At 35.6% G+C, this 13,139-nt stretch overlaps 2 protein-coding genes across 2 annotated transcripts in view; one reads left to right on the top strand and one right to left on the bottom strand.

Annotated features, from left to right (window-relative positions):
* Positions 1 to 1,052: 1,052 nt before the first annotated feature.
* LOC149787128 (uncharacterized) lies at positions 1,053 to 11,376 on the bottom strand. Its single transcript, XM_089976049.1, has 2 exons — positions 10,085 to 11,376; positions 1,053 to 3,254 (listed from the first exon to the last, which is right to left on the bottom strand). The coding sequence occupies exons 1-2, from the start codon at positions 11,271 to 11,273 to the stop codon at positions 1,177 to 1,179; spliced, it is 3,267 nt and encodes a 1,088-aa protein (XP_089832175.1). The 5' UTR covers positions 11,274 to 11,376; the 3' UTR covers positions 1,053 to 1,176.
* LOC149787126 (von Willebrand factor A domain-containing protein 5A-like) overlaps positions 3,323 to 13,139 on the top strand; it is a 62,946-nt gene continuing 53,129 nt past the window's right edge. Inside the window, exon 1 of the mRNA XM_089976048.1 lies at positions 3,323 to 3,384. The gene's annotated coding sequence lies outside the window, so the exon portion shown is untranslated. The remainder of the gene's footprint in view (positions 3,385 to 13,139) is intronic.

The following is a 13,139-nucleotide window of genomic DNA, read 5'->3' as shown; positions in this document are numbered from 1 at the left end:
TCAAAATTTCTCAACAATCATTTTAACTGCTTTCTTTATCCTTTATCAGGTTTAACTTTTTTCCTTGCATGATTTATGTTTTGGAGTTGTGCCAGCAAGAATAAAAAGAGTCTTAGAGATGTCTATATTAAATACTGTTTTGTTGTTTAACATCCACTGGTATCACCAATTTGCCACACCAAGGCTGCCATAAGAGAGTTTTGTCAATTTACTACAGCAAAGCTGCCACAAATGAGTTTTGCCAGTTCACAACAGCAAGCCTGCCATAAGAGAGTTTTGTCAATTTACCACAACAAGGCTGCCATAAGAGTTTTGCCGAATTACCACAGCAAAGCTGCCTTAAGAGGGTTGCAATATTAATTAAGCATTGACAGCAGCATATTTATACATATATTTCATGATTATGGGAGACTCAATTTTATCCATTACAAAATCTGTGAATTTGTAGTTGCAATTTGGTGATTCACAACAGGAAAATGATAGACGAGATTCCAGTCACTCATCTTTTGAATAACGATCAGACTATCAAATGCCATTGGCAATTCTCATAAGCGCAATTATGAACCATGTGTGTGTGTGTGTGTGTGTAAGAGAGTGTGTGTCTGTTTGTGAACCTTTAGCTTCGAATGGTTTTTCCTTGTGCACTTACCCTTTACTAGTAATAAGATGTGATATGTACACATTTGGTGAAGTGGGTGAAGCAGACGAAGGTGGGTGAAGTGGATGAGGTGGGTGAAGTAGACGAGGTGGAACTGAGGTACAAATGTAGACTCTATGTATGATTTTACTTGTCCACTAAGTAAGAATCTGTCAACAAAATCTCTAGATAAAACTTGCTGAAGTGGAGATGAGCCACGTTTTTAATTACTGAAAAGAACAATAGAAATTTAAATGTGTCTGCTTAAGAGATATTGATACTCAGAAAATAACCTAGCACAAATCTTTTGGATGATAAGGCAGACAGATATTAATGACGTTAATTTTATAGTTAGACTCCAAGAGTGATTTCTAATTGTAGTGACTGTAAGTCGTAAAATGTAACAGAAAGGAAGTGAAACCAATAATTTAATTAAAATTCAACAAACAGTTTATTTCTCTTTAATACAAAAGTGAAAATTAAAAAGACACTTGCAGAAATGGGAATTAAATTCCAAAATAACCCAAAATAAGGTGTATCTATACATTTACATACATCTCAGAATGTCCCCAATGCTTGTTGACAAGATTAAAAAAGCTAAGGTGTGTATCATCTAAATGAGTCACCACAAACCTATCTCCATTCTGATTGAAACATATTCCCATGGGTTTTCTTACAGTTCTTATCAGGAAGATTTGAATGAGGGAACCGTCAGGAGAAAGCTGGAAGATATTTTCTGACAGACATCCCACTACGTAAACATTGTCATCTCTGTCCACAGAAACACCTTGTGGAGCTTCCAAATTATGATGCATAAATTTAAAATGTTTCATTCCATCCAAACCAAAGCAATGCAGAGAATTGTCTTTCCAAACGGATATGTATAGACGAGACTTGAAGGCATTAAGAGCGATAAAGGTCTGGGAAGTACCTACACCATAAAAATTATGGAAGGTTTTTACCTTTCCTTCCAGGGTAATGATACTCCAGTAGTACCTATGCACATCACATGATCCGGATACTACCAACTTGTCCTGATCATATGTAGCAATGCTATAGCATCTGTACTCTGTTTGTATCTCTTTGATATATATGATCGAATTATCTTTGAGGGAAAGGAAGTGAATTGATTTTTGTTCTGGCAAAGTTACTGCTATTACATCTTTACTTATCATGCAAATGTCACAAGGTTTACCTGGGAATTTGTAACTAAAAACAATGTTATACAAGAAATCCATAAGGTAAAGTAGCTTGTTGTTTCTATCAATTAGCAGTGACTGTCGTTGCTTATTCGTTTCAAATACTACTTTAGTGTACCAAGGTGTTTTGACCTCTGACCCTTGTATATCTCTGATTCTGACACATTTTGCTAAACATTCTTTCATTGGCTTGAATCCTTCAAGAACAACCGGAATTTCATTATTCCTCTTCATCTTCAAGCTGCCTATTTCGCCCCTTGGGATGTTAGTGATAGATGCTAATTGTGGACTGACCTCTAATTGCAATGTCAATATGTCATTCTTCGGGTCCTTTTTGTCAATTTGCCATTTGGTCAATGAAAGCTGGTTCATAATTCTCTTTGTAAGGAGAAACATGTGGGACTGTGTTGCGTATTTACTTGCTAATTCAACAGTGACACTGGAATTCCGAATTGCCGTTATATGAGATTGGAGGCCATGGTTCAATTGTTCTATTCTCTTCTTTTCTTTGCTTAACATTTTGTTACATTCCTCTTTCACTCTTCTTTCTAGATCATCTAAAGCATAATTTATTGTTTTCTTTATTGTCCTTATTTCAAACGTCAGATCATTAATTTTTGATTCAAGTTTGTCCAGATTTGATAAATTAGTGTTTGTAAACATTCTTATCTGATCTTCAATCTTTCGCATCTGCTCTTTCATCTGGTTCAACGCATCTCCGAGATTTGGCCTGTCATTGGTCAGATCAATTACTTCTGAACAGTTTTTATGACTGGCAAAGAAGCATCTAGCACATAACTGAGTTTCGTGATCTTTACAGTAAAGTTCTACAGGATAGCATGTATGATCAGTACAGTGAAACGTTGCATCATTTTGCAGAATAGTCTCCTGTTTGCTTGGCAAGTCTTCGATTTTCAGAATAGTGTGGGTTATCGAAAATCTTGAACTTCTATGTACTTTCGAGCATTGAACGCATAGAGCCTCCTTACACACAGTACATAAGTCTACCGCTGGAGAGATGACGTCCTCAGCCTGGCAAGCATCACACACAAGGTCTGCTTTCCCTTGAGATTTCATTAACATAGAAAGCAGAAGTGTATTAATAGGAAATACATGTACCAATTTGGCGGTAGAAATTTCTCCAGAGCAAGCTACATTTCCGCATATTGGGCAAAATAATTCCTTTACAGAGTCTATTGTTGAGGCAGTGTTAGAGATATGTGACTGTAGACAGTCCTGACAAAACGAATGTAAACATGGTAGTTGTCTTGGAGACCTAAATACCTTAAGACAAAGTGGGCAGTTCAAATCTTCTGATAGTGTTACTTCACTCTCCTCCGTCTCGTCCGAAGCCATCAAATATTTACACGCAGTTTCCATTATTGGCCCCTTTCGTTTCCGCCTACAAATCTTGTATTACTTACTAATGCTCCCCAAGTGACCTGGGTCACGTGTGATTTGTGATAATCTTCCGGGTTTTGCTGTTGATTGGTGCTCCGTTATGTCCTTTATCAAACCGAGGCAGTTAAAGTAGACTTCATCGACAAGGTAAATGTTTATTATTGTAGGTTTAGAAAGCTAACCGTAATGATTCGGACGTTGACCCCAATATTGTGATGTATTACTATATTAAGGGTGTGAGTCGTGTTTACATAATTATTAAATGATATATCAAGTCTATACTGGTTGAATAAGGGACTAACCATATAATTTCGGTCTGTGTGAAGCGGACGGGAGATGACTTTAGTGGGAAAGCCTACGATATTGTCTTGAGAAATAAATTTCCGCCCCTAAATAGCTTGGCAAAGTGTTCTTACTAAGGTTTTGAAAGAACTAATTCTATTTATATAAGTTGAAAAAGAATTTATATTGCTGTATTCTTGTTCAAAAGAAAATCACAGCATCCGCACCCATCCCATCCTCTCTTTTCTCACCCATTCGATAAAAAAGCTGGCTGATTTGCTAAACTTATTTCCTTATCTCAGTCTGGTTGTCTTAGCCAGTTTGACTTTTGCTATCCTGGCGCTATGACCTACGTTTCCAGGTCATGAACCCTTGACAGCAACAACAACAAAGATATAACCCCAACCCCAACCCCCCCAAAAATCGGCATTCGTAAATCAAATTAAGGGCATTATAACTTTTATAACACATCATACAAAACATTTTCACACACACACACACACACGCGCACACACACGAGTCTAGGTATTTGGTAGAGCTCATAAATGACAGTGTATGATATGACCCAAAACTGCTAAGACAATCAGTGCTGACCACTTGAATAAACTGTTTGAATCGTCGCTGTTGGGCCCTCAAAGCACCACATCAACTTTGTTAAACATTTCATTCTTGCGCTTTAGGGTACGGGAGGGTTGAAGAACACGGGACCATCACGGGGAGGGGGGGGGGGGGGGCTAAATTTAGAATATTTAAAGTTTAACGAGAGATGGATGAAGACGATGAAGCGAGGGTAGGTAACTAAGAAACTTCAGGCGTTTTGTTTTGAAAGGCATATAAATGAGTATACTTGATAATATAAAATTTATCAATTCATGTTTATATGCATTTGTGCTTAAAATAGCCTGAAATAGATCCCAAGATCAGTCACAAATTTACATTTTAGGAAAATTATTTATCCCGTTTTTCATTGACATACGCTTCAATCAAAGAGAGTGGTACAACGATATGGCGTTTCTTTCTTTTAATGCTGTTAATATTTTGAAAGTGCTTGTTAAAATGTTTATATTTCCACGCGTTAATCTTCTCTCTCTCTCTCTCTCTCTCTCTCTCCACTGTATATTAAATCAGAAAACTTAACTTACGCTCATCTTTTTATAACATAATTACAAATGCGAAAATGGAAATAAATGAAAAAAGTCTATTGACGTTGTATATATATATATATATATATATATATATATATATATATATATATATATATATATATATATATATATATATATATATATATATATATATATATATATATATATATATATATATATATATAACCTTGACTATCGTGCTGTCTAAGCCAGTGGCCAAAGATATATATCTACTATATCTTTTTGAATCCACTGGCCTCATACTCGTACTTGCAAACCTAGTTGATAAACGCCCCATCCCAAAAATTTGTGTTGATACTGTTGGACGATTTTGTGAATCTGAATTCCCCTATTCATATGATCAAGGAACTGTTTGCAGACAGTTCTGTTCGTTCATATAGGTATATATTTTAGACACTTACCTGTATTGGGTTTAATGGTCCTTTTGGCGATATATTCAGACTAATTCTGGATCAAATCCTTTGCTTGACGACATGTAAATTCACCCCAATAACTCAACCCTCTGTCAGGTGGATATTTTAAATATCGTGACTACATAATGCTATTATCAAGTACCAGTAAGTGTTTAAGCTGTAGACAGTTGTGTCCCCGTTAGATTGGTATGCAGCAGAAATGCACATATTAATGAACAGGTGATATCATACATATTAATCGCCCATCAATATAAACACAAATGGGGGGGGGGATGGTTTATCTGACTTTATTGAACCATGGTTAGATTGTCTATGGCAGCATTCAGAAAGAGACAAAACCGACAGTAATTCACATGGCCTAATACCAAGAACTGTGCTTTTCGTTCCTTTTTTCTTACTTTCTTTAATTAGTAAGTTTGAAATTACTTACTAATATGCAGTACATTTTCCGTATACAGAGGGTCGAATTACGTTGCCTTTAAGACAGCAGAGAAAGAAAACAAAAAGCTACCTGCTATGGATGTTCAAAAGTGTGCACACGCAGCTAGTACTTCCAGGAATCACATATTCAGCTACATGCAAAGCGAATGATTGATTTTACTGAACTAATTTGAATAAAACTGTGGATACGCTTATACTTATTTTTATAGAAGTTTAAATTTAACGCGTCTTAAACCTATATAGGTAAGAGTCACTAATTTTGGTTTTGCCTCCCACACCCCCATTTTCAACCTTCCCTTTTCCGAACTACATTTATTTATGCTCTCTCTCTCTCTCTCTCACAAACACAGAGTTTCAGACTAAACATATGTTTTTATTTATGTTTAAATCAAGATACTGTTATACCGATGAACATGCCTGACGTAAGCCATTATTTTACTGCTGATGGAGACATTCTCATCAATACATACGTTGACTACAGAAAGCTCAATATAATTCCTAGGAATTTTAAGCTTCGAAAGTTCAAATTGTGTGATACACAACACTAATGATGATTCCACCGATAATACCTCTGATGATTCCACCGATAATACCACTAAAATTACAGCTTTTTCCAAATTGCATACATGTGCATGAAATTTACAAACCATAGACTTGTAAAACTAAAGGTGGTGATACAAGTATAACTTTTCTCATACATGGACAAAAGTATGTAATTTAAATAGAATTTATGCGACTATTCTGATCTTTCAGTATATTTCCGTTTCTCGTAAATGTCTCAATTTGTATACCGATTAATGCGCGTCATCCGACGGTGGTGGGTTTTCATACCCATGCAATCCTGTTAGAGTCGAGCTGTTTCTGTTTGTCCTTGGCAAAGACACTTAGCTCTCATTGTTCTGCGTAATATAGAAAATAATGTGTTAATAGTGCCGATGAAAACCAGCCAACCTGCATCCAACCAACGAACCGACTAGTCATCTTATTCTTATTTAAAAACTGATACCTTAATAGTAAAGTTAAATTAAAACAAAACTAAAATAATAATTAAAACAAATGTTTACAAATCCAGCTTTGACAATAACAGTGGCGGTATTATTACCAGCAGTACACGCAGTAGTTAAAGTAGTAGTTACAGTGTCAATAATGGGTGTGGTTGCTATAGTGTCCTAACCCTCATTAACTGTGTTGTAATATCACTTTATTTTGCAAAGTGATCGCTGTGGATAAATTTGTATGCAAGGTGTTTGTTTTGTGGGTGGTTGGGTGTATAAGCTTACTCTAATATTGTGTATCAGCAGGTTTTTGGGTCATATTGAAACCTTTATCTTTGTTAATAACAAATTTCTTTGATCTTCATCTCTTCTTTACAGGCACATTTTTCATAATTTTGATAACTTTAGCCGTCCTTATTCTCTCTGTCCATGTCTTTTGTTTCTTTTCTTTTACTGTCTCATTTGAAACAAATCATTGTACTAGAAATGTCAATAACACCGTACTATTTATTCATCACATGCTTTGTTTTCAATACCGCTGTTGTGACGGGTAACATTTATAAAGAGGGTTAAACTCATTTCGTTAACCTTACCGTATTATAAATATTAAACGAGCAGAAACAAAAGACCGTCACATTTGCTACAGTTTTGCTTTCCTTCTAGTAATGTATAGTGTGGCTGTATTTCATTGGAAACTTAGTTGGAATCTACATCACCATACGTCATTGGGACTAACGTTAACCATTATACTGGATATTTATCAGCCAGAGTAATGATGGGGTTAATTGTATCAACTATAAATGTATACACACTACCCATGGCGAGAAATGGGGTTTGTGGTTCTGGTGGTGAGGGCAAAACATTGTATAGGTCTGGGAATGGGCCTTGCGTCTCATCCTTTATATATAACACAGAACGTGCCCGAAATTAGCTCCAATACACTTTAATGGTAATGTAATCTCCGAGGAGTCAATCTGTTTTGATCCTCTGTTATTGAGATTTATACACAGGGACTCATTTAACGTTTAATGGAATCGTGGGGTTCATCTCAGTGTGTTACGAAATGAATGTTTAAGTAATAACATTTTTCTCTATCCCTCTCAAACACACACACACACACACACACACACTCTACAAAACTAATAAAAATTGAGTCATACTTACTTTTGATGGTTAGGATGGATTCAAAAGAATTGTGCCGTAATTAAGTGCTGACAGCAGCATATTTACACATTTATTTCATGGTTATGGGAGAAACAATTGTATCTATGACTAAATCTGTGAATTCTTAAAAGCAGTTTGGTTAATCATCCAAAAAATGTTAGGGGAGCTTCCGGTTACTAAATTAATTATTCTTGATTAAACCAATCGCGACCTATTATGATCAATCGCCTTTTGGCGATTTTGGTGGTTGCATGTGTGTGTGTGTGTGTGAGAGAGTGAGAGAGAGAGAGGGAGAGGCATATAGACAGACATGCCGTTTAGCTCTACAAAGTTTTTCTTTGTGCATTCACTTTCTACCTTTGAATATGTTTATGACGTATGCTGGTAACTAGACATGGTGTCTACATACACTTCGGCGAAGATGAGGTGGAAATAAAGGAACAATACACAATATAGACCATGTATTTAATTTTATTTGTCCACAAAGTAAGAATCTGTTAATAATATCTCCAGATATAACCCATTAAAGTGCATTATTTTCAATATTTGCACAAACTTCAGATTTTGCAATGTGGCTGCTGAAAATGGATCGATACTAAAAAAAATAACGTATTCATGATTTACGACAAAATAACCCGGATGATACGTTGAATTGTATTATTGACATTAATTTTTTATTTAGCCTCCAAGAGTGGATCCTACGCGGAACTATTTGGCAACAATAAGTTGAAAACTGTTTACTGCTTCAAATGTACAAGATGTGTCCTAATCCAATGACATATCAGTAGAGGCAAAACCTACAAAGGTATCTTTTTTTGCTTGGAAACCGTACATTATTTGAAATTTAATTTATCACACATCCTCCACTCTTTAAGAAAACGTTTAGCCCAAATTTAGGTACCGAGTGCTGTACATTCAAGTGTATCGTACTTCTGATGATATCTACTGCTTGCTTTTTGTTGTAGAACAAAAATGATCTTAAGTGGAAAGACCATTGTAAATACATTTTACTTTATTAAAGAGGTCTGTTAGTGCACATTACTAATTTATTATGTTTTCATAATGATAATCTGTTATTTGAATTATCTACAATAAACTAATTATCTATGAGAGACAATTACAAATAGTGTTGTCTGTGACAGATATTTTTCCCAACATTGCCCTGAATACATTTTCTTTCTCTGTTTATTATCATATAATCTGGAAGAAATTAATCTATTGGATGGCATGTCTATCATTTCAGTCACTTGTAATTAACTTAACATCGAATGAATTTGTCAATGGGCAGAATAGCTGCTGATATAAATGTCTCTTGCACTGTTGTTTCCCTTATTCACACAGTTTGGGGATATTCAAATGGAATCTTGAACAACTTAAAAGATAAGTGTATTGCAGATAAAACATTTTACAGTTTTAAAGGTCACAGTGACCTTATAATGTTGTGCTGACTAACATCAATTATATATATATATATATATATATATATATATATATATATAAAATCTGATGACTTTATTTGATTCATTAGAAATAACATTAAACATACAGGTATATTAATCTTTATATAGAAAGGGTAAACAAAAAAATGAATAGAATTCAAGAAATGGATGACATAAATCTATCTATAGAACATAGTACCAAACCGTTATTGACTCGATGGAGTTCAAGAAAAGTGTTCAGATAATAAAATATATAAAAGACTAAGGAGAAATAGTAACTAAAACAGATGCATAGGTACACCGCGTCATCTCTTTCAACACATTGTGATCCTTGCAGATTGTATTTCGTGAACGTAAAATATTTCAATCTACTGAAACCAAAGCAATACAGAGAACCGTCTTTCCAAACAAACGGATATACACAGACGAGACTTGAAGGCATTAACAGCCATATTGAATCGTCCAAACATACTTATATGGAAGAGCCAATAAAGCAGTCAGAATTAGAAAAATGTCTGGTATGGGTTTTAACCATTATACGCGTGATAGGATGTTTGATTCCCTCCCAGCATAATCATGCTCTTTCTTTCTTTCAATAATATCCGAATAATATTGCCTCATTATGGTTGTATGTAACAGTGCTATCACACTTGTACTCGAATTGTGTATAATTTATATATGTGATCGATTTATCTTTGAACGAAAGAAATACATTGTCTTTTTGCCATTATTTCTTCACTTACTATATAGATGTCCAAATGGTTCCATGTGAAGTGTGACTGCTAAGAATTGTATAGGAAGAGCCTGTGAGACAAAGTAGTTTGTTGTTAAAATCAATCAACAATAGTTGTTTCTTGCTGGTATACGTCACTTTAGTGTGCCAAGGTTGAGTGCTAATTAACCCATTTATGTATCTACCATTCACAAGTTCTGCTACTCATTCTAGTGGTGGCCATCAGTCACAATTGGGATTTGGTCATGTAACTTCATTCTTAGCCTGGCTATTTCACCCCTTAAGATCTTAGTGATAGAATTTAGTTGTGGACTGACCTCTAACTTCACTTTAAAAATGTCGTTCTTCGAGTACATGTCCTCCATGTGCCGTTTGGACGTTGAAAGCTGGTTTATAATTCTCTTTGTAAGCACGAATAGTTGAATCGGTGATGCATATTTACTGGCCGACTCCATGACGACATTGGAATTCCGACTTGCTGTTATATGAGACTGACATTCATTTTTTAATTGTTCTATTCTCACCTTTTCTTTGTTGAAAAGCTTATTACCTTCCTCTTTCACTCTGTCTTCAAGATCATCTAAAGCATCATTTATTGTTTTCTTTAATGACCTTATTTCAATAGTCAAGCCATTAACTTCAGATTCCAGTTTGCTGAGATTCGATACATTCATATTTGTAAACTTTTTGAACTGATCTTCAATCGTTTTTATCTGCTGTCTCATCTGGTTTATCGTGTCTGATAAATTTGGTGTGTCGTTGGTCAGTTCAACAACTTCTGAGCAGTCTTTATGATTGTCAATGAAGCATCTGGCACACATCTGAGTTGCGTGACATTTACAATAAAGTTCTGCAGGATAACATGCATGGTCAGTGCAGTGAAACATGGTATTATCTCGTAGAACAATCTCCTGTTTTCTTAGCAAATCTTCAATTTTCAGAATCGTATGAGTTGACGACAGTCTTGAACTTCTGTGTACTTTCGAGCATTGATTGCATAAGGCCTCCTCACAAAAAGTACACAAGTCATCAGCGGGTGAGATGACGTCCGGAGCCTGGCAAGCGTTACACATAAGATCTACTTTCACTTTATGTTTCATTAGGATAGAGAGCATAAGCGTATTAAGAGGAAATACATGTACCAATTTTTCTGTAGAAATTCCTCCAGAGCAAGCCACATTTTCGCATACTGGGCAGCAGAATTGCTTTATAGATCCTTTGATGGAGACAATGTTAGATATATGTGACTGTAGACAGTCCTGACAAAACGAATGTAAACACGGGAGTCTTCTTGGAGATCTAAATACCTTGAGGCAAAGTGGACAGTTCAGATTTTCTGACAGTGTTGCTTCACTCTCTTCAATTACATCTGAAGCTATCAAATCGTCACTCGTTGTTGCCATTGTTGTGCTCTTTTGTTTCCGCCGACAAATCTCATATTACTATATAGTCTGGTTCCCTGCTTAGTATGCTCCCTAGCATACTAAGCAGGGAACCAGACTAATATTACTAATACTCACCATTTGACTTGAGTCACGAGTGATCTATGATAATCATTCGGGTGTACTTACTGACTGGTGTACCGCTGTTTTCATCTCTAGTGAAGGCAATGGAGGTGGACTAAAAACAGGCACAGACATAGACACACATGCACAAACACACTCAGACACACAGGACGCACACTTTTTTATCAGCACGGCAAATGTCTACACTTTTGGGTTTAGAAAAGTGAAAGTAACACGTTTGACGTTCTCTATATTTCATTGATGTATTGAGAGTAAACCCGGTCTATATCAGTTCTTACACCCTTATTTTTTTTTCAGAGTCCGGTTCGTCAGAAATCTCGCATATTATGTAACATCAATTACGGTCGGATCAATAATTTTGCTTTCAAGTAAATTCTCACATTCACTCTCTAGTGTTGTTTAATATAACACTTGTTACTACCATATTCAATAAGTGTATTAGTCGGTCTTCTGTATTTATTAATCTCTATGTTTAGGTATACTCTTTGCTTAAGTGACCACTGATATAATAGTCACGTGTGTTTGTGTGCTTGTGTGTTTGTGTGTGTGTGTGTGTGTGTGTGTGTGTAAGGGGCGTCGGTTGGGTGGGGGTGAAGTGTGTTGGGAGAATGGTGTGGGGCTTTAAAATCCTGCCCTTAAATAGGCTGAAAAATGTTCCTGTTCAGGTTTGTATTAAATAAGAACTAATTATATCCATTATATTATTTTAGACAAATATGTTCAGGCAAAGGACAAAAACATCGAAAAAAAAAAACCCTGCGCCCCCTCTTCAACCCCTATCCCCTCTCCCCGATGTTAGGTCTTTAACTTCAACCGGATGTAAAATAGTAGGAATTGGAGTTAATTAAGAAGAGAGTGTAAACTCTCTTAAAATGTCCTGTACGCATTAATTATTTCTTGGGGGAAAAACACCCCACCTCCACCCCAATCAGTCTTTGTATTTCTCTTTGCAAAGTGTGCTTTCTTATTTGTAAATCATTCAACCATCATTGGGTTTCGTTTGTACGCGTGTCTAAAGAATTTGAAGTCTAAATAAGCGGGGGTGGGTAGGTGACGATGTATACTATAAGGGCCTATTTCGGCCGAAACAAAATCTGTTTTGTTTTGAAAGGCATATAACTGAAAACGTTTTATTTGCTTTTCTAGAGGGAGGCGTGAACGTTATGAGTCAAAATGTACGAATTAATGTTTATATGTATTGTGCTTAAAAATAGACTGAAATGTAGTTCAGGATTAGTAACAGATTTATATTTTTGGAAATTAGAGATACAGTTTTCCTTGACATTTGCGACAATCAAAAGCGTAGTGTTATAAAGACACGAAGAACATTTTCAAAATGAGGTGAATATGTCGAAAGTGCTTGTCGAAATGTTTATAAATCAAGTACACTTTAAATAAAAGCTTATCAACTTGTTATTAGTGTCCAAGTTACCGGCCATCAAACCTTTCGCGCACACAAGCTTTAAAAGTATTCAAGATTTACCGAGGTCGAACAATAAATGAGACAAATTTTGTCTGCTGTTCAAACTGTACTTTGTTCTTCATTTATCTGAACTATCTCGTACTCTTGTGACACAATGTTTTTGTCTATGTAAGTAATTTAATTTTGTGTATTTGGATGGATCGATAGTCTTCTGCTGAAATAAAATGGTCAGCATAGCAACAATACTGATCAAGGGTATTCGAAGCAATGTTTGCTCAGAAACGTATGCTTTTATTTCTTATAGCGTGTGCTGGCCTTGA

This window comes from Sinohyriopsis cumingii, chromosome 12 (genome assembly GCF_028554795.1).
Source record: "Sinohyriopsis cumingii isolate HCF-2022 chromosome 12, ASM2855479v2, whole genome shotgun sequence".
In the NCBI taxonomy this organism is placed as follows: Eukaryota; Metazoa; Mollusca; class Bivalvia; order Unionida; family Unionidae; genus Sinohyriopsis; species Sinohyriopsis cumingii.
This window is presented reverse-complemented; position numbering and strand designations above follow the sequence as displayed.